The sequence below is a fragment of the Hemicordylus capensis genome, chromosome 1, assembly GCF_027244095.1.
Source record: "Hemicordylus capensis ecotype Gifberg chromosome 1, rHemCap1.1.pri, whole genome shotgun sequence".
Lineage (NCBI taxonomy): Eukaryota > Metazoa > Chordata > Lepidosauria > Squamata > Cordylidae > Hemicordylus > Hemicordylus capensis.
The window spans coordinates 148,462,985-148,484,863 of NC_069657.1; the positions used below are offsets into that span (position 1 = coordinate 148,462,985).

At 45.7% G+C, this 21,879-nt stretch overlaps 1 protein-coding gene across 8 annotated transcripts in view; it reads left to right on the top strand.

Annotated features, from left to right (window-relative positions):
- Positions 1-21,879, top strand: part of GLB1L (galactosidase beta 1 like) — a 30,888-nt gene that overhangs the window by 8,038 nt on the left and 971 nt on the right. The window contains exons 2-17 of one of the 8 annotated variants that reach the window (XM_053293643.1): positions 4,829-4,874; positions 10,055-10,891; positions 11,275-11,447; positions 12,059-12,209; positions 12,620-12,680; positions 13,532-13,626; positions 15,033-15,213; positions 15,306-15,364; positions 17,178-17,299; positions 17,676-17,716; positions 17,811-17,929; positions 18,722-18,796; positions 19,620-19,709; positions 19,847-19,960; positions 20,129-20,260; positions 21,632-21,838. In XM_053293643.1, the coding sequence (XP_053149618.1) occupies positions 10,754-10,891; positions 11,275-11,447; positions 12,059-12,209; positions 12,620-12,680; positions 13,532-13,626; positions 15,033-15,213; positions 15,306-15,364; positions 17,178-17,299; positions 17,676-17,716; positions 17,811-17,929; positions 18,722-18,796; positions 19,620-19,709; positions 19,847-19,960; positions 20,129-20,260; positions 21,632-21,838 (1,758 nt within the window). In that variant the 5' untranslated portion in view covers positions 4,829-4,874; positions 10,055-10,753. Of the gene's footprint in view, positions 1-4,344; positions 4,875-10,054; positions 10,892-11,270; positions 11,448-12,058; positions 12,210-12,619; positions 12,681-13,531; positions 13,627-15,032; positions 15,214-15,305; positions 15,365-17,177; positions 17,300-17,675; positions 17,717-17,810; positions 17,930-18,721; positions 18,797-19,619; positions 19,710-19,846; positions 19,961-20,128; positions 20,261-21,631; positions 21,839-21,879 lie in introns of those variants that run through there. The other 7 variants (XM_053293486.1, XM_053293817.1, XM_053293382.1 and 4 more) reach the window with 7 other exon arrangements.

Consider the following 21,879-nt stretch of genomic DNA (forward strand, 5'->3'; position numbering starts at 1 on the left):
GCAAGCGTTTTCTCCAAGGGGCTACGTTGCTATCGCCACCTACCTCACATTTCCCCTCATGGCACCTCCACACAGTCCTTCGGACACTCCAACTAGCACCTTTTGAACCACTCAAGTCTATCTCACTAAAGCTGCTGTCCTTCAAACTGGCCTTCCTGGTAGCCGTCACCTCCGCTAGGAAGGTGTCTGAACTCCAAGCCTTATCAGTTCACAGATCATTCTGCGTGTTCTCTGAGGACTCAGTCAGACTGATTCCAGACCCCTTCTTCAGACCCAAGGTCCTATCTCAGTCCCATCTGTCACAAGACATATTCCTGCCGACCTTCTGTGCACACCCAGTACATGCTCAGGAAAAATTATGGCATAAACTGGAAGTCAGGCGCTGTCTGAAGACCTACATCAAGAGGACAGCCTCCTTTCGCAAATCGGATTCTATGTTCATCTCCTATCTTCCCACTTTGATGGGAGAACCGGTCAATTCTGCCACCATCGCCAGGTGGATTAGGGCATGTATTGCAACGGCTCATGAAGCCCAGAAACTGAGGCCACCAACCAGGATTACTACCCATTCCACCAGAGCAGCGGCTACCTCTGCTGCGTTTTCTACTAACGCTCCCCTACTAGAAATCTGCAAGGCAGCCACATGGAGGAACCCATCCATCTTCACACGGCACTATAAATTGGACATTTTTGCCTCTGCCCAGGCAGCCTTTGGCAGACGTGTCCTTCAGAGCATACTCCCCCGGGAATAGTCTGAGAGCAGCCCATCCATGAGTTGTACAGCTTTGGTATGTCCCACAGAGATGGCCTTGATAGCAGCAACTAGAACGGAGCATTGGTTACTCACTGTGAAGGCTTCTTCTGGTTGCTGCTGTCAAGGCCATCTCGGCCCTCCCGTTCTGCTCTCGGCTACACTCTGGGGAGTCCCTCCTGGGGCTATACGCCTCCTACTTACTGCTTTTGCCTTTTTTCCTATACTGTACACTTATTCTTCTGTATTGTTGAGCTTCTCTTCTGCTCAGGACTTGACTTGTAAGAACTGGGCGGGGTCATCCTCCTCAACCCGGGTCTTTCTTCAGTTAATTAGCTTAAGTCCTGCCCCTGGAGCACGTGACAAGGATAACCCACAGAGATGGCCTTGACAGCAGCAACCAGAAGAAGCCTTCACAGTGAGTAACCAATGCTCCGTTTTCCCTCTCACATAGCACTACAACCAGGGGTCATCCCATGAAATTGATTGCTGGGAAATCTAGGACCAACAAACGGAAGTACTTTTTCACACAAAGCATAATCAACTTGTGGAATTCTCTGCCACAAGATGTGGTGACAGCCAACAACCTGGATGGCTTTAAGAGGGGCTTGGATAACTTCATGGAGGAGAGGTCTATCAACGGCTACTAGTCGGAGGGCTGTAGGCCACCTCCAGCCTCAAAGGCAGGATGCCTCTGAGTACCAGTTGCAGGAGAATAACAGCAGGAGAGAGGGCATACCCTCAACTCTTGCTGTAGGCTTCCAGTGGCATCTGTTGGGCCACTGTGTGAAACAGGATGCTGGACTAGATGGGCCTTGGGCCCAATCCAGCAGGGCTGTTCATATGTTCTTAACCTCAAATTGGTATGTTAAGGGATGCCAGATAGTAACTCATTCAGAGAAGATCAAACAGAGATGGAAGGAGTATACTGAAAATCTGTACAGCAGGGACATCAACATCCAAAATACTCTAGAAGATATTCCCTACTTGCAAGAACCTCTAGTATGGGAAGAAGAAGTTAGATCAGCACTCTGGTCATTACCAAGTCAGAAGGCTACAGGAATTGATGGAATAGCTACAGAAATATGGCAGTCAACAGAAGAAGAATCAATCAAGGCTCTAACCAAACTATGCCAGCATATCAGGAGAACGACACAGATTGGAAGAGGTCAGTCTACATACCCATACCAAAGAAAGGAGACTTAACAGATTGCATAAGCCATCACACAATATCCTTAATTTCACATGCTATCAAAATAATGCTCAGGATCATCCAACACAGATTAGAGCCCTACATGGAAAGGAAAATGCAGGATGTTCAAGCTGGTTTCAGAAAAGGCCGAGGAACAAGAGACATCATTACTGATGCATGCTGGATAATTGAGAAAGCCAAAGAATACCAGAAAGAATATGTGCTTTATTGACTAGAGAAAAGCCTTCAATTGTGTCAACCATGTCAAGTTGTGGGATATCCTTAGGAAAATGGGCGTCCCAGAACATCTCATTGTTCTCATGAAAAACCTATACACAGGACAGGAAGCTACAGTCCAGACAGAACATGGTGAAACAGACTGGTTCCAGATCGGCAAAGGAGTAAGGCAATGCTGTCTACTTTCTCCTTCTCTATTCAATTTATATGCTGAACATATACTGAGAGAAGCTGGATTGGAAGAAGATGAGCGTGGTTTTAAAGTTGGAGGAAGAAATGTCAATAACCTGTGCTACGCTGATGACACACTCTGATAGCTGAGAATGTGGATGATCTGCAAGCTCTAGTAATGAAAGTCAAGGAGCACAGTGAAAAAACGGGACTACAATTAAATGTAAAGAAGACTAAACTAATGACAACAAGTACAGCAACCAGCCTCAGAATTGATAATGAAGACATTGAAGTGATGGATAGCTTCTGCCTTTTAGGATCGACCGTCAACAGTAAAAGATCCAGCAGTCAAGAAATACGCTGCAGACTAGCACTTGGTAGGGTTGCAATGAAGGCTTTGGAAAGGATATTTAGATGCCGTGATGTGTCTACACCTACAAAGATCAGAATCGTTCGGACAATGGTTTTCCCCATGACACTCTATGGATGTGAAAGCTGGACTTTGAAGAAGCAAGATAGAAAAAGCATTGACGCTTTCCAACTTTGGTGCTGGAGAAGACTTTTGAGGATACCATGGGCAGCCAGGAAAACAAACAGATAGATCATAGAACAAATCAATCCAGAATTTTCACTCGAGGCACAAATGAAAAGGCTCAAACTATCATACTTCAGACACATTGTGCAAAGACCCAGTTCTCTTGAGAAGTCTATAATGCTGGGGAAAGTTGAAGGAAAGAGAAGAGGACGGCTAGAAGCAAGGTGGATAGACTCGATTATGACAGCAAAGAATGCACCACTGAGAGACCTTAAAGGCCAAATTGAAGACAGATCATCCTGGAGAGAATCTATCTATGTGCTCGCTAAGAGTCGACACCGACTTGATGGCACTTAATCAATCAGAGTAGCGAGCTTCCCCGGGGATTATTCCCAAGCATAGGAGATCCATTTTCTTGGTCAGGCTGGCATGTTCAGCTTGCTTAATTTACTTCAGACTGTTGTGAAGGCAGAGTGAGCTATACATTGTAAGGTGCCTTTTTAACAATTTATTTTATTTTTATATGTCATCATTATTTTAACCCTAGCCTTTTTCTGAAAAGCTCAGGGTAGCATCATGTTCCCCTCTCTGCCACCGCCACATTTTATTCTCACAACAACCCTGTTTGGTACCTTAGACTGATGGTGGCCGGACCAAGGTGGGAGAAGTAAGCTTTGTGGCTGAGCAGGGATTTGAATGTGAGTCTCTGCTGTAAAAGTCCAGTACACTACACTGACTCTTGCTATAAGAACAAATAAGAACAGAGATGATTATTTCAATTTCCCACCTTCTCAAACTTGAATATAGGAGTGCTTTTTATCAGCTTTGGTTGATATGTCAGCTACACCCATTTCTAGAGATAAATGACCTTAAAACAGTAGTACGTATGCTGGTGACTTCCAGGCTTGACTACTGTAATGCACTCTACTCAGGGCTGTCTTTGTACATAGTTCAGAAACTACAACTGGTACAGAATGCAGCAGCCAGGTTGGTCTCTGTAACAACTCAAAGAAACCATATAACACCAGTTCTAAAAGAATTGCACTGGGTGCAGATATGTTCCAGAGCAAGATACAAAGTGCTGGGTATTAACGTTAAACCTTGAATGGCTTAGGTCCAGGGTACTTAAGAGACTGCCTTCTTTGTCATTAACCCTGCCGCCTATTAAGATCATCTGGGGAGGTCTGGTTACGGTTGCTGCCAGCTCATCTGGTGGCGACTCAGAACCAGGCCTTCTTTGTGGCTGCCCCAGGGTTTTGAAATGCACTCCTTGTCAAAATAAAAGCTTCTCCATCTCTGATTGCTTTTTAAAAGACCCTTAAGACACACCTGTTTTCTCAGGCTTTTAATTAAAATGAATTTTGAACTGTTTAATTGTTTTTATCCTGGGAAATTATTTTGTTTCACTCTGTGAATTGTTTTTAATTGTTTTTTATTCTGTGGAAGTGTTTTGTTTGTTTTTGTTTTTATATTGTAATTTGGATTGTATACACCACCTAGAGATGTATATATCAGGCAGTATAGAAATATGATAGATAGATAGATGAATGAATGAATGAATGAATGAATGAAGGGGCATTCCAGATACTAACAAAGTCATCCCATTGGTCATTAGAATCAAACTTGGGTGGCATTTCTGGAGAATGGTCATGTATTTCTCATCATTTGTATCAGTCAGGGACTCTGGTGATGAGGCCCATACTTAGAACATCTGTTTCCATTGTGAGGTGGCACAGAATGTGGTGATGCCAAAGGTGGTATAACTCAGGCATGGATATTATACATGAATCACCTTGGGGCTGTGCAGGGGATTCCTGCTGCCAAAGACACAGGGACTGTAGGTATCTGCACAGACCCACTGAGTAAAAGGGTCTCTTCAAATGACAGAGACTGTAGGTATCTGCACAGACTCACTGAATAAAAGGGTTTCTTCAAATGACAGAGATGAGACTTTCCCTAACAATGAATGGCTGGTAAACTGAATATAGGTAAAGACCCAGCATTTCTTAGATATATGTTACTAAATGCCTTTAAAGCTATACAAATAAATAAATAACACATGAATGGAATTAATAAGATAAATTGTAATATAATTGTTAATAGAAAGTAGCCCAACAATAATATAGTGCATTTAAAGTCAAAATAGATAAAAATTATGTTAAATCATAAGATAACACTTCTTCAAGGTTAACTCTGGGGCTTAGTAATAGCATCCACTGAGCATCACTCTTATTATCAACCATGTTATACATTTTGCCATGGGAATTGAAAATGCTACCATAAACTTAGCATAAACCCAAATCTAGCCAGCCAGTATGTGGAGTCAGTCTCACAACTTATTACAGCATTCCTTAACCACAATGCCCAATGTTCTGAATTAAAGTGGCAAGCCTCGGATAATCTATACATATACTCCTCAATATTCATTCCAGTCTCTCATAGGCCACTTGAGTTCCAAGTTATTTGAAAAAATTCCCAATAGATCCTCCTGAAATTATTTTTCCTGGAAAATGTGTGCAGACCCTAGCTTCCAAGATCAACTCATGCTATGAAGGCTGTGGCATTTTGTGTTTGGTTCCTCTTCTGCATATTATATTAGGATTTTATTTTATTTTATTTTTTAAAAATCCACTTTCTTTGAGTTAAATCCACTTAAATTCCCTTGACATAGCTTGGTAGATGGGATTCGGCTTGTGCTTGACCTGGTTGATATCTATATATGAGATTGGGAAGGATTCCACCCCCACCCCCGATCAGATTGGCAGGGAGACCTTTGGAAGCCCTGGACTTCTCCTAGAAATAGGTAGCTGGGCTTGTGTCTATCTTGTCAAGCTATTTGCTCTGCAGACATCTTTCTGCAATGCATTTGCTTCCTTCTCTGGCATATTATAGTCCTAACTGGATAGGTTGATTGGCGGGGGATTGGTGGATGGCTAATTCTGCCCTGCATGGGGGATGCACTGGCAGACCTTTCAGTCCCTTTGACTGCCACAATTCTGTCTTCTATGACTGGAGGATTTTATTGCAGGATCCTTTCATGAGGAGCCCAGTGATAAACTACAGTTTTGCATACAGGTTCCAGTTTGGGTTCAATTCCTGCCATCTCCAGTTACAAGTTTTTGAAGAAACAGGACTAAGAAAGACACTTGCCTCAGACTTTGGAAAGATGCTGCCAGTCAAAGTCGATAATTCTGCCCTAAATGGACTAATTGTCTGACTCAGAATAAAGCAACTTTGTATGTGGCATATGGCAGAGGTGATCCAAAGAAACGCATGTTTTCATTCCTTTAGTTTGAGTCTGAAAGCAGATTCATATGGACTGCTAGCATGGCAGTAAGCTATTAACTTCTCAGTAAAATGTTGAGAAGTGAGAGCATGTGTTCCTGGTGGGCATGACATCTGAACCTGCCCAAGTCTGGTTCCTGCACCATATTACTGATATTTTACTGACTTCATGCCAACTTCTGTAACCCACAATTGACATTGGCTTGACCAAGTTGGTAAAAGGTCAGTAATATGGTGTGGAAAATGGACTTGGGGGGATTCAGACATCACACACATCCAGGGGCAGAGCCGCCGTTGGGCAAACGGGTTCAAAGAACCGGGGCCACCACCAACCAGGGGCCACCATCAATCAGGGACCGTGAGCGCAGCCCCAGACATGCCCCCCGCATCTGAAGTCAGATGCGGGGGGGCATTTTGGTCCTAAACAGGGCTGCGCAGCCCCATTTGGAACTGAAATTGGCCTATGCTGCCTTGGCAGAATGACTGGAGTGACGCTCCCTGCCTTAAAGACAGGGAGAGCCGCTCCTGGTCTCACTGCCAATGCAGCAGGGCTGATCGATCTCCCTCCCAAATGGGGCCGCACGGCCCCGTTTGGGAGAGAGACCACTCCCCTGCATCTGAAGTCAGATGTGGGGGCGTGGCTAGCCATCCCCCTGCATCTGACATCAGATGTTGGGACGGGGCCAGGAGGCCGAAGCCACACACAGTCCGCCACCAGCCTCCCTACGCTTCTGCATCCACCATGAACCTAACTGTCGGGATGCCGCATTACTTGGTTGCCTGTGGGGCCCAGTGGAGTCTGATGGATAGTCTAGCAGCATCCCTCCTTTGGGGCTTCTGTCTTCACCCAAATGGAACAGGGGTGAGATGGTTCCAGGCTGGTTGGGTCCCAGTGGGGTTGTGCAGGCGAAGCAGGGAGAGCTGCAGGGAACAGCTCCAACAGGGCCGCCATGTTGGGCATGTCAGGAAGTGAGACCAGGGAGGGGGCAGGGAGTAAGCTTTAAGCCCTTTCAGCTCTGTACTAGGGCATTTAAAGCCAAGGCAGCTGATGATGAGGACTACTCTTGAGTATGGGAGCTGGAGTTGCCCTGGAGAGGGATGCAGAGAGCTGGATGCAGTGAACCAGGAGGAAGACTAAGTAACCTCCTCCCCTGGCTTACTCTGAGGCTGACCTTGGCTGTTCTCACTCTGCGATTCTGGAGTCAAAAAGGGCTAGGAACACACCTCCTCCCCCTTGGAGTATGACACATGTCCTGACATTTTACCGAGATCACTGAGTTACTGCTATGCTGATAGATGTGTGAGCTTGCCCTGAAAGAGGGGATCCATTTTGTTTGTACGTGCCAGTGCTTTTGCCCTGAAATCACCTTTCTACAATGCACTTGCTTCCTTCTCATGGCAATGCCATGATGGCATATTATAGTCTCAACAGGATAGAGGAAAACATAAAAAGTGATTCTCAGAGCAATAGAACAGAACTGTATAGAATACAAGAAATTATATTCTTGTTTAGTATTAAATGTGGGAACGTATGCAGGAGAGTGTCGAAGCAACAGTTAGAATACAACCTTGCAGCTTCTCTGAGAAGCACTGATTAATGATGACAAATTGTACACCAAAGTGCTCTGTGACTGAACAGAGGGCTGCAGAACAGCTGTAAGTTAAACCTAGACACATCCATGTTAAATTGAGTTCCTAGGATTTAGCAGATAGAGGGGATTAATCATTGGAACAAACTGCTCAGCGGGAGTGAGGTGAGTGAATTTTCAACCCCGCACTGCCGTCAGACCAATAAAGAGGTTATATGGTTACATGTAATGCAATAATGGTATATACCTAAACCAAGGGAATACCCTGATCTAGGTAGGTAAGGGAGGTCAGACTAGACATTTGCATCACCCCTTTTGCTCTTGCAAACTAGATGGGTGTGTGTCAGACCCTGTACTGATTAAACAAACAGGGCCTTTGTTTAATGACTGGGTGCGGTTCAATTCATTTAGAAAGTTTGACACCACCACTCACGCACCTACCTACCTATCCCAATTTCTGAATACCTCAAAGGCAGAGGCACTCTTACCCCTGGACTTTGGAGCCAAAGTCCAGGGCCTCCACACTCCCTTGGGGCCCCCAAATCCTCTTTAGTCTGTTCTGGGTGGTGTGCTCACCGCTCCACACCACCAGCCTGCTCTGAACCAGGTGACCAAGTATAGTTGTGACTAGGGATGAGCCCGGACCGTTTCGGAGTCCATTCTGAAGGCCTCCAGACCGGTCCGGACATGAGGGCGGTCCGGCATAGGTGTGTGGGGCTCTTTAAGGGCGGGGGAGGGTTTACTTACCCACCCACCCCGCACCGCGTTTTCCCCGCCAGCGCATTTGTTTTGAAAAGCTTTGGGGGCGACAGGATACCTCCCTGCTGCCCCTTCCCCCAGTCGTCAGCAAAAGGCTTCAAAAAGCCTTTTGCGCATGCACATGTCACGCGTGCACGTCACGTCTCTTCAACCCGCACACGCACATGACACGGAGATGTGACGTGCACACGCGCAAAAGGCTTTTTGAAACCTTTTGCCGGCGACTGGGGGAAGGGGCGGCAGGGAGGTATCCTGCTGCCTCAAAAGCTTTTCAAAATGAATGCGCCAGCAGGGGAAACGCAGCGGGGGGGGGTAAGTACACCCTCCCCTGCCCTTAAAGAGCCCCACACAGCTCCAAGGTTCCGTGCACATCCCTAGTTGTGACCTGCGCTGGGTGCTTTAGAGACAGAGGCGGGAGTGGGGAAAGAAAAATGTGGGATGGGAATATGTTAAGTTGTTGTTGTATCCAGGACAAGCAAGAGATAGTGTCCACAAAGTCCTTTATTGTAAGCAGTATCTTAATATAGTACAGCCATCAGGAGCTGAGCAAGCACTCAGTCAAGACTGCTCTCTCATTGCTCTCTGCTCTCTTTTATACATTAGATACACTGATCCCTTTCAGCTGGTTCTCATACTCAACCCCTTAAAGGAACAGTAATTTAAAATCACATCATCACAGTTGTGAGCAGAAATGTTTCTGCTAATGCATATTTGCATAAATATATGTTTTATATTCTTACATTCTTGTGTGAGTTCAGTTGCTGTATGTGCCCTCAAGAACCTACAAAAATACTGTGTGTGTTGTATGTATGGGTGTGTAGGGGGGTGATGCTTAACTGGGAGAGGGGGGGCTCCAAAATTACCTAGGTGCACCACTGCTTAAGAGCCACCTAATGGCACAGCGGGGAAATGGCTTGACTACCCAGCCAGAGGTTGCTGATTCAAATCCCCATCGGGCAGCAGAGATATAGGAAGATGCTGGAAGGTATTATCTCATACTGCACAGGAGAAGGCAATGGTAAACCCCTCCTGTATTCTACCAAAGACAGCTACAGGTCTCTGTGGTCGCCAGGAGTCAACACCGACTCAATGGCACACTTTACCTTTACCACTGCTCAAAGGGAGAATGAAAATCCTTGAAGAATCTCAGGTTGGATATCTGTTCAATACAGCCACTTTCCTGAATCCTCTATGCCATTATTCAAAACAAAACAAAACCACAACTGGCTGCACACGGTGGATTAGTGGTTCCCCCCCACCCAATGCAAGATCGCGAAGTTATTGACAATGGTCTCTGACAGTCTGAGGAAGTCTGTGTTTCTCATATTTGTACGAATTTGGAGTACGGAAAACAAACTCCGACCCGAGTTGATTCAACATTCTCTCCATTCTGGATCTGAGGGAGTTTGGTGCCTCGTGAGTTCCTTCTCTGATTTATGGTCACTAACTTCGGATAGTTCGCTGTTGGCATATCCGTCTTCTTTCGCTCTTCCCGTTTGAATAACTGTTCATCTTTGCTTCCTGCTGCATCACAGGGACCATCCCCAAACTTCGGAGAAAGCCCCGGAGCCTGCCCACTAGCCGGTCATGTGACAACTCCATCCGACTCCTCGTCCCGGGCTCAAGTTGTCGCCAAAGAAATGGGGCTGGGGCTGTATGTCTTTGTGCTGGTGTTGGGAGGCCTACAGCTCCAGGTAAGGAACAGGCAGGCAGGCAGGCAGATTGTGGGAGGAAGTAGCTGAAACTTAGAGGGGTACCCACCTTCGCGATTTCCTTATCTCTTTATCTTCTAGGCTCTCCTCCGTACACGCCCCACGATCATGTTTAGCCCAAGCTTTTCCTCGAATCTTCCTGGGCTGTAGTTAATGTAGTTAACCATTATGCGAAGTAAGCTAATTGTCTGGGAGTTCTGCAGTGTAGATATGGAATTGTGCCCATCTTGCTTATTGAAGACTTCCAGCAGCTCAGAAGTGACTATTCTTTCATTCACAAAACAGGGAGCGAATGGTCAGTCCTTAGCTGTGACTGCTGGATTGGCCAAAAACGAGCAGTAGAAACCAATTTACCATGCAGAGAATTTCAGGGGTGGGAGGACAAGATAAGGTGAATAACAGTGACAGTCTCCCTGTCTGGGTGGTTGACTGGCTGGAGTCGTGTGTGCTTGCGTTGGTGTGTGAACGCTAACAGAGGATAAAACATGGCATTAGAAGCAGAGATGTGGGTGATCCCAGATTATGATCCAACAAGAGACTCCCCCAATTCAGAAAGAGATGGGCATGTATTGGAGCCTGTTGGGTGGGGAGTTACACCTGAACTTCAAGAGCAAACATAGGAGTATTAGATTTGAACTTGCAAGATTTGGAGCAAGGGAGGTGAGTGTGTGCAGTCACTTCTGTCATTATATCTGGTGTGTGATGTGACATCTGTGTGTAGTAGACTGCACTTGGGGAATGTATGTTATATATATATTTGCATTGTTGGTTTTTGTGTTATTTATGTGCTGGGTTATGATCTTATGAATCCTGGAGGCTTCTGTGTGAAGCAGCTGCATTTCAGAAAGACTCATAAGATGAGTGTCAGCCTGAGTATCTAGGTTTCTTGGCCAGGAAGGTGACATCCACAGCTATCTTCTGCTATGGCAGAAGGATATGGAATCAATTCCATATCTGGTCCTTCCAGCAAAGAATGGAGCAGTGTTGCCATTGTATTTAAATAAAATTATGCTGTCTTTCTTCACCCCCATCCTGGAAGCCAGGTCACCTCAGCAACCCGTTCCTTCAGCATTGATTATGAGAACAACTGCTTCCGCAAGGATGGTGCTCCATTTCGCTATATCTCGGGCAGCATCCATTACTTCCGTGTCCCACCTGTCTATTGGAAGGATCGGCTCCTCAAGATGTACATGAGCGGTCTTAATGCTGTGCAGGTGTAAGTGATCAGAAGGGGAGCTGGGGCTCTGTTGGGTTTATTCTTTGCTGCCATGAAGTTTGGAAGTGCATTACTGCCCGTAGGTGTTCTGGCCTTTTCAGTGTGGGTTCTTTGCTGCAGGCTGTGGCCACCCCTTGGAGCATTCATATTGAGGTTGAGGATGGGGTTGACCAGAGGCTTTGGATTCTCTTATGCTCTCCTGCCAAACCTGTATGAACTCAAGCACTTTGCAGCAGATGATGACAATTGATAACACAAAATGAAAAAGAAAATAAAGAAGATGGGCTGCACAAGAACAATGTAAAAAAGGGAAGCCACCTGTGCCTGTTACACTCCACCACATTTCCTTTTGAATTATGAGAAGTGCCTCTGCTCTTGTCCCCAGCTTGAAGGCTGGGATGGACAGATCTCTGCCCTTGTGTAATTATGTTTGAATGTTTTGGTACATTGAATTGAGACCTAGGGATCTAAGAGAGAATGTGAAGAGTGTTTAGGATTTGTGACCACAAGTGTAACAGACAGTTGTCCTAGTTAGTCACAAAGGGCTTTTGGGGAATATCCTCCCAGTCTGTCTCCTTTTCCATACTGAAATGTATATCTTCACCCCTCAGGTACATACCGTGGAATTACCATGAACCACTACCTGGCGTCTACATCTTTGCTGGTGACAGAGACTTGGAGCGATTCCTGGACTTAGTGGCACAGTTAGGCCTATTGGTGATCTTGCGTCCTGGACCTTACATCTGTGCTGAATGGGAGATGGTGAGGGCTGGGCAAAATATTCAGAATATGATAGAACTCTTGTAGCATTTGAATGCTACATTAATAATCTGCTATCTTCTCCTGAGTAAGCTAATAATAATTTCATACTCTTTAGCTCCTCGGCCTACTTGGAGATATGCTGCAGTGTCCTTTGCAGGTTCTTCTTCATATCAGTTTTATCTCTTCCTTATCTTCCATAGTTTTTGATCTTGTACTTTTATCACTGCATACTTTTTGTTTGAATGTTCTCATGGCTTCAGCTGCTACTTTTCTGATAAGGAATCTCAAATCTTCTTTCCCCCCCACTCTGGATTCTCTAACTTTTAGACCAGTTTTAATTTATTGGAGTAGAGGGTGAGCAGTCAGACCTTATTTGTAAGGTCGCTTCATCTTCTGACCTTCTTTCCTAGGGTGGCCTTCCATTCTGGCTATTGGCACGGCCAAATATCGTTCTGCGCACAGTTGATGCAGGTAAGATGGAATTAACCAACTTCAGATACAGGCCTTCTGGGACTCAATTTCAGCTTCCTAGGTAGTTGATTGGTATCTTTGTTGAGGTTGTTGCTGGTCCACCCAAATGCTAATGGACAGATTACCTAGGATTCTAGGAATCTCCTGCTCAGCTCCCCTATCCCTTCTACAGAACTGTTGCAGTCCTGTGAGCAGGAAGTCAAATTGAACTTGAACTCAAACCCCAAAACAAATTCAGAGATTTCCACCACCACCGCCTCAGGAACATCATAACTCAACCTAAATCTCTTAGGTTGCCTTGACTCTGAACTGAACTCTTACATGCAAAAAATATAGCTGAATCAAAATAAGTGGTTCAAATAATCAGGCACTCAGCATTAAATCAAATGCTTGTTTTACGTTTGTGTGTTTTTATTCTATTGTAGGCATTTTGTGTGTAAAAATTTGAAAAATACTAAACAGTTTTTAAAATCCCCCCCCAGTTAGACATTGCAGTTATTGTATAAAGTTACACTGGAACCAGTTTAAATACATACAATGCAGAATAATATATATATCTAGCCTATTATTCTGCATTAAATGTATTTAAACTGGTTCAAAACCAGTTCAGTGTGTTTGAACCAATTATCAAACCACTTTTTACAGTTAATGTCTGAACTGGAACTGAACAGTTAAAAAACAAAAAACCCTAAACTAGAACCCATTTCTGAAAAAGGATTTGTATGTGTGTTATAGAATGGCCAAAGGGCCTTTCTGGAGCTGTGCCACAATCTCTAACTGTTGCCTTGGCACTGCATTGGGAATTGTACAGTAGAGTCCTAGTCCCTGACTGAGCTCTTTCCTACTCTCAGATTACCTGAAGGCTGTGGACACATGGCTGGATGTTCTACTACCCAAGATCAAACCCCGTCTCTACCAAAATGGAGGCAACATCATCAGTGTCCAGGTGCGTGCAGGCCCATTTCAGTGCCGTTTCCAACCAGGCATCATATTTTTCCTGGCTGTGCTTCTAGGTGCCCTGTGACATGAGGGATGTACCCAACTAGAGGAATACAAACTGAAATGGTTGAGCCTGTGTGGCATGCATACCTTGATGTGCCAGTATCCATCTGAGCAGTGATAAGACAGAGAGTGCTTGCCAACCGTCTTTTCCAATGCAGCTGCCATCCCATTGCCACCTCCGGGACTTCTTGTGAAAGGGAAAGGACAACCAGAACGACATTTCACTTGAAGGCTAGACCGTCAAGCAGTGGCTGATCTGGTCTTGTCAGCGTGACAAATAACAAAAAGCACGGCAGCATTGATGGGCTGGAAATAGAACCTGAGGACAGAGGCACACTTTGCCATGGAGCTGGTGATCTGGTCTGTGGCCTCCTGCCTCTGAGGGGACCTCCTCAGAGCCCCGTCACTGTCCACAAGTTAAATATTTTAAATAAACTTTTTTTTTTAAACTGCAGCTGTGGAGCAGGGAGGGTAACAAAGACCAGGGGCAGCCGGCAGGGTGCGGGCACTCGAGGGGAGACCTAAGTGGCAGCAAGAGCTCCTTCCCTGAGTCTGCCTGCCACCCAAATGACAGGTTGGGCCATTTCTGGCCCATTTTGGGGCTCTCGGTGCACACATGTGCACAGAATGCCCCTAAGTGGGCTGAAAATTTGGGCAGCAGGCAGGCTCAGGGAAGGAGCTCTTGCCACCTGCCCCGGCCTCCCTTCAAGTGCCTGCATCCTGCCGGCTGGCCCATCTCTGTTACCATCTCTGCTGCTCATCAGCAGTTGAAAAACGGTTTTAAAAATATTTAACTTGCCCCACCCAAGCCCTCAAGCCAGGGGCAGGGACTCTGAAGCCATTCAGGTCCGGGCTCCAAAATTACCTAGGGGCGCCCCTGCCTGAGGGAGTACCCAGCTGGATTCACATACCCTAAACCAAGGATTCCCAACCTGTAGTACTCCAGATATTGCTGAACTACAACTCCCATAATCCTAAATCACAATAAATTGTAGCTGGAGATTATGTGAATTGTCATTCAGCAACATCTGGAGTTCCACAAGCTGGGAACCCCAGCCCTAAACCATTGCTTCATGCCTGCCTCTCACAGGAAGGTGCTGTCAGCAATAAAGGCCTTCAGACACGAAAGTAGCTTGGAGCTTTTCCAGATAGCATGTTGGCCTCCTTCACGGAGCGCAGCTGCTCCTAATTCTGTGAGCAACCTCTTGTGTTCAAAGGGCTGGGCATTTCTACCATAGATCTAGTGTTTGACAGAGGAGGAGACTTTACAACAACGTATCAGAAACCTGCTCCTTCTGCGGAAATGAGAGCTGAGTCACTCTCCTTTAATGCCTGCTGTTCCCCAGGCAGGTGGAGAATGAATACGGGAGCTACTATGCCTGTGACTATGACTATTTGCGCCATCTACTGACTGTCTTTCGTGCCCACCTGGGTGAGGAAGTTCTGCTCTTCACCACTGATGGCACCAAAGAATCTGAGCTTCGGTGTGGGACTCTGCAGGGCCTATATGCTACTGTGGACTTTGGACCAGGTAATGGGAGGTCGTGTGAACTCCGATAGGACTGGCAGGATTTATGACAGGATCTTGCTTTGACTTCTGCTCCTTTCTTTGCTCTTTCACAGATGCTAACATAACCAAGGCATTTGAGCGGCAACGACTATATGAACTAAAGGGGCCACTGGTGAGACAACCTGACTTTGCCACATCGTGGGGTGGAGGTCCATACGTTCTGTGATACTTGACATCCATCTCTCAAAATAATAATCCAGATGTATCTCTACTGAGTGATACTTCGACTTGTTTTCATCTCTCATCTTTCCCATTTGACTGTCATGTTCTTTCCCTAACAATCTTGAATTGTTAACATTCAGTCCCATGAATGTTAAATCCTCATTGGTCCCAGTGATAACTTGACTAGTACCAAGACCATGTAGATTGCAATCCTGTATGACTACACTTTCAGAAGTCTCCAAGAGGCTACAAGCTTGTCTTGGCTCTCTGACTGAATGCTAATGATGCCAGCTCACAAACCCCAAGGGTCATCTGTGACAATCTTATCTTCTGGTGGATGCTGCTGGGAGCCTTATGGGGGCAGAATATAATTGGGAGGTGCCTATTGCCATGTTGCAGTGAAAATAGCTATCATAATGTGTAGACATTATGGGTCTTACACAGGGGCATATCTAGAGTGGGGCAGGCAGGGCACATGCCCCGAGCACCACTTGAAGGGGAGGAATGAAATTGAAGGGGAAGGGGGAGAATGAATTTTTTTTTTAAAAATGGCCACCAAAAACAAAATGGCCACCACGCATGCTCAAATGGCCTTTGTGAGGCCCTAGGCCATGCCAGGCCTCACAGAGGCCATTTGAGCATGCACGGTGGCCATTTTGTTTTTGGCGGCCATTTTAAAAATATATTTTAAAAGATGGCCACCGCACATGTTCAAATGGTCCCTGTGAGGCCCTAGGCCTTGCCAGGCCTCACAGAGGCCATTTGAGCATGCATGGCAGCCTCCAAAATGGCCACCATGCCGATCTTTGCAGGCCCAAACAGGCCCCAAATCAGCATGGGGCGGGCTGCGGCGGTGAATTAAGAGGCCAGCCAAGGAAAGGGGAACCTTTGCAGGACCCCACCCCCAGCCCTTAGGAAGCCCCCTGAAAGGGCTACAGGTAAAACTTTTTTAAAAAATTTAATATAAGTCACTGTACACATTCAGTTGGGCACTATGTACAGAGAATCAGGGCTTGTGAATACTGAGCTGAAGCTTATGAGCTAGGATTGTATTCATTTGCTCTTACTTTGCTTCTTGTGAGAAGTGAGTTAAATGTGATGTCTTAGTAATATGGCTATTAATGGTGAGTTTGTCTTTGAATCAGTGTGAAATCCTTAGTATTAAGGCCACTGGGAGTTTCTTGCTCTCTTTCTCTTATTTTAACTGTCTTTCTGAAATACTAGAATATATTCCAAGCAGTGACAGAGTTTACTCTGCATATCCTTTAATTATTTTCAGAGTATCTGGGAAAAGCAAAATTCTCCATTTATTTTTAAAACCTATGTAATAGTGATGCTACAATGCATAGTATAAAATTAGACAGGCACTTCTGTTTTGTTTTCCAAGTACACCTCCACATAGTATTTTGATATTTCATGAGCCCCAGCATACTGAAATTTGTAGTTTTCCAGCATTTTTTGATCTGGCTACATCCACTGCTAAATAGTTTTTGAAATATTAAAAGATTGAGCTTGACTTGTATTTTTGAGCTGATATTATGGTAAAGTTATCTGAAAGATGGGTGACAGGTGTTTGGAGAGGGGGTGCAATTTCAGTGCTTGCCCTAGATACACCTCTGGTCTTACAAGTATGTGGGGATCCTCAACTTGTATGGACAAATTTTAATACAGGGCAGGAGGCAAAACTGTCATCCATGTTTCATCATAAGTGCACAAAAATGACCTACTGCTCCATAAGCATCTTAATTCTGCCTTCGACATAGGTGAATTCGGAGTACTACACAGGCTGGCTGGATTACTGGGGTCACCCACACTCCACAAGAACTGCGGAGGTGGTGGCTCAAGGCCTACAGAAGATGCTAGAATTGGGAGCCAACGTCAACATGTAACCGTGAGCCCATAGGGGAGAGGGATTTGCTGGGCAACAGGGTAAAGGTATTAGAACTGATAGTACAAAGTAACGGGAGATCTCCAAGACTCAAGCCCATGGCTCTTTGCTTTACCATGCCCACGCTTCACTTCTTACTTTGTCTTTAGCTTTGCTTGTCACTTTCTCCTGTCATTTATGGAAATGGCCAAAGGTGAGAATTCCTACAGAATGAAGATCAAGTGCATGATCTCAGACCCTGTCCTGGGCCAGAGATCATGGTGCTCCCTTCTCAAAGCTATCCCTTGCCGCTATACATTAGCTACCATCTTTTCCCCTGCCTTGTTATCTGGATAGGAGGGGAACTCTTATGTGATATCTGGTCTTCTTACAGGTATATGTTCCAGGGTGGGACCAACTTTGGTTATTGGAGTGGTGAGTATCTGGCTTCTTGCCAGGGAATGGGAAGTATCTGAATGGAATGGGTGGGCTAGCAGACTGCCTTATCCTCACAGCCTTCTCTGCATAGGTGCTGATTACAAAGGAGGATACAAACCTATCACTACTAGCTATGACTATGATGCACCCCTTTCAGAGGCTGGTGACCCTACTGCCAAGCTATATGCCATCCGGACAGTCATTGGCAAGGTAACAGTCCACCATTCTTTTGTCAGTGGGTGAAAGGCTGTATAATACTTCATACTGCTCAGAAGAGAAGGGGCTGGTTTTTCCTCTTTTTAAAAAATGAGAAAATTAAGCTTCACCTTTGCAGAAGGAATGAAGTGTGTTAATATTGGCAATATTTAAATTAATCATTAACTGGAGGAAAAGATGACAACTAGGAATAAGAAAATGGTTTCGAAAAATATGGGAAATCTTAATTCAGGACAATTAAAGCACCATTGAATGTGAGCAATAAATTATTTTTTAAGAAGGTGGATTCCTTTTCTCAATTTTATTGACAAGTCTAGGCCTACATATACCAGGTCACAGTGGTTAAAGATATTTATGTGAAATGTTTTAAGTTTCAAATATGGATATTTTATGTGCCCTTTTTGATATTAATAATTCTGAATTTTGATTCTAAGTGCATATTTTACTTGATACTTTGGGTATCTTTTTAAAAAGAAAATTAAATAGCTTTAAAGATAAGGGGCTGGTTGCTCTGTCATGGGGCCTGCAGCAACCCTGAAGCACCTGCCCCCTCAAGTTAGGCTACAATCTACCCTGGGCTCCCTTTAGTGGCTGACAGTCAACATCAGGAACTGCTAGTGAGTTTTATTCATGGTTTTTGAGAATAGAGACATTGAATGAACACTGGACTTGGCATCACTACTTCAGGACATGCTGTGCTGTTACCAGAGTGGTGCTGCTGCTATGACCCGACATGACTGCTCACTCCCCTCTCTTTGACAGCCTGTTCTGTTTTGCTTATTTCAGTTTCACATGCTGCCTGCAGGACCAATGCCACCCCCGACCCCCAAGGCTAGATATGGCTATGTATCCCTGCCGCAGGTGAGTCAGGGCTTAAAACCATTCACTTGGAAGTGGATTGTGCCTTTGGCTGATGGGTGGATTGGCCCTGTTCCTCTGCCTGCCCCTGTATGACCCAGGATTAGAGCTGAAAATGGATAATAAGAAGCTGCCTTATACTGAAAGACCACTGGCCCATCTAGCTCAGTATTGTCTATACTGACTGGCAGTGGCTTCCTCAAGGTAGCAGGTACGAGACTCTCTCAGCCCTATTTTGGAGATGCCAGGGAGGGGACTTGGAACCTTCTACATGCAAGCATGCAGATGCTCTTCCCAGCGTGGCCCTATCCCCTGAGGGGGAATATCTTACAGTGCTCACATGTCTCCCATTCAAATGCAAACCATGACAGATCCTGTTTAGCAAAAGGGACAATTCAAGTTTGCTACCACAAGACCAGCCACCTAATGGCACAGCAGGGAAATGAGTTTATCATCAAGCCCGAGGATGCTGGTTTGAATCCCTACTGGTATGTTTCCCAGACTATGGGAAATACCTATATCCAGCAGCAGCGATATAGGAAGATGCTGAAAGGCATGGTAGATGGTAAAGGTAAACCCCCTCCTGTGTTCTACCAAAGACAGCCACAGGGCTCTGTGTTCGCCAGGAGTCAACATCAACTTGACAGCACACATTACCCTTACCACAAGACCAGCACTCCTCCCCCAGTCTGCCTTCCTGCATGACTGAGGAGGACTTCGAATAAACCAAAGTGAGAGCTGCGAAGAAAAAACAGAAGGAACTACTGAGGTGGCATATAGATTGTCTTGCATATCCAAACAGAACATATCTTCCTTTTTCTGGCAGCGTGTGGCCCTTTTGGATATTTTGCCTGTTCTCTCACCTGCCCAGCCAATCCAGTCCTCCTTCCCACTCACCTTTGAGGCTTTGAAACAGGTAAGTGAAGGGGGAGAGCCTGCCACAGCAAAGGTCTAAGAACCAAGAGAGACTGAAGAAAGCTCCTATCTTCAGATGCTCCTGTTCTCTGCTGGATTAAAGTTCAAACCAGTGATAGTTTCTGTTTTGTATTGCAGCCCTACGGTTTCATCCTCTACCGGACTGTTCTGCCACATGACATTCTACAGCCTGTCTTACTCAGTGCCCCCAATAATGGAGTCCATGACTTTGCCTACGTTCTGCTCAATGGAGTAAGGTGGAGAGTGGGGACCCTCTTAATGAGCAGGGAAGGTGGTCACTCGAGGAAGTTAATGGGCAGGGTGCATCAGTGCCCAGAGTGGATCAGAGGCTGCCAGGGAGGTCTTGCTTAAAGCTCTGCAGTTGCTCCTTCTTTTAATCCTGGTCTCTTCCCCCTTCAGGAGTACAAGGGGACACTGGAGCGAGACGAAGTGAAAGGCATTAATATATCTGGCCATTCTGGAGCCGTCTTGGACTTGCTGGTAGAGAACATGGGCCGTATCAACTTTGGAGCCAACAGCAGTGACTTTAAGGTGCATGTGAATAGCTAGCCCTGAGCTATTGCTCTTAAAATAGTGGCTTGGGGGACAATACTTCCATTATTGTCCACAGGAAAAAGGTAGAGCTGGATTCCAAAGGATTTACCCTGTGATTTCCAGCCTAAGCTGAACATTGGCTAGTAAAGGATAATGAGTAAGAATTAGAGACTACAGCCCTTGCCTGGAGAAGGCAAACAGGAGTACATTGAAAGTCTTCCCTGGCTGTTGTGATTATGCACTACCTTAGGAAAATGGGCTTTAGGGCCAGACTGAAGTTTTTAGTGCTGTTTTTGCTACTACAGTCCTCATGTAGCTTAATTCAGTTGTGTGAATCACTTAAGAGATTCTTACAAACATTGAGAAAGTAAGATTTCACCTCTTGAGTTACTACTCCAGTAAATGCTCCCATGTGAGCAAATAAACCAACACAGGCTCATCCTCTGTGTTACAGACTTCTCCAGAGTCAAGAGTAAGAGCCGAGTGTCACTGCATTCTCACCTTTTAAAAGACAAAAACTATAGCTCTACATACAGTACATGCTAGGTCAGGGAAGGGCTACCAAAGGGCTATCTTGCCCCCCGAAAAAAGAGGGGGAGAGTACAGCCTAACAGAGTGTTGCTTCTGTAAGCCCAAAGCCCTGATCTTCCCAAAGTAGAAACACACCCCAAAAAGTTAACACAATTTTAGGGGGGGGGAACGGGGGACAGACAGAACTGGAGCCCTGAAATGGTCTTTTGAGAAGCAGATGAGGAAAGTGGAGGAATATAGATAGTAAGACAGTCAGCCACTAGGGACGTGCAAGGAACCAGCGGGGAGCAGCTCGAGGGTGGATACCTTTAAGGACTCGGGAGGATGCTCACACTCACTCACTCACACAGCCGCATTTCCCCCGCTATTGCTGCAGTTTCAAAGGGTCCGGCAGGGCAGCAGCACACCTCCCTGCTGCCCCATTGCCGCCTCCCCCTATCAGAAGTGACCAGAAGTACCTGGCGCCCGTGCGCACAGGTACTTCCGCTACAGGTACTTCCAAGGAGGCAGTGAGCCGGCAGGGAGATATGCTGCCACCCCACCAGACCCTTTTAAACTTCAGTGCTGGCGGGGGAAATGTGGGGGTGGAGGATAAGAGCACCTTCCCCAGTCCTCAAAAAGGTACCTCCCCCCACCGCCTTCGAACCAGCCAAACCACCAGTCTTTCGAACCTGTTTGGAGGTGGTTTGTGCACATCTCTATCAGCCATTGTAAGATTGAACAAAACAAACAAACAAATGGAGCTCTAGCTTCTACCATCAAAAGGTGGGTGGGGGCTGTTTTTTCCACGACTCCCAGCTACAACTAACCTATCTCATATCTCATCTCTCTGCCCAGGGTCTAATTCACAATCTCGTACTGGGTTACACCACACTCAGCAACTGGTTTATCTACCCTCTGGATGTGGACTTAGTTGCAGCCCGTACATGGCCCCCAACTATCCCAACAAGTGAAGGAAAAGCAGGGCCTGCATTCTATCATGGAACCTTTAGAACACCTGGCATCAACTGGGACTCCTACGTTAAGCTCCCTGGCTGGACCAAGGTATTGCAATCCCAACAGCTAGAGAGCAGCCTGTTTTCTCC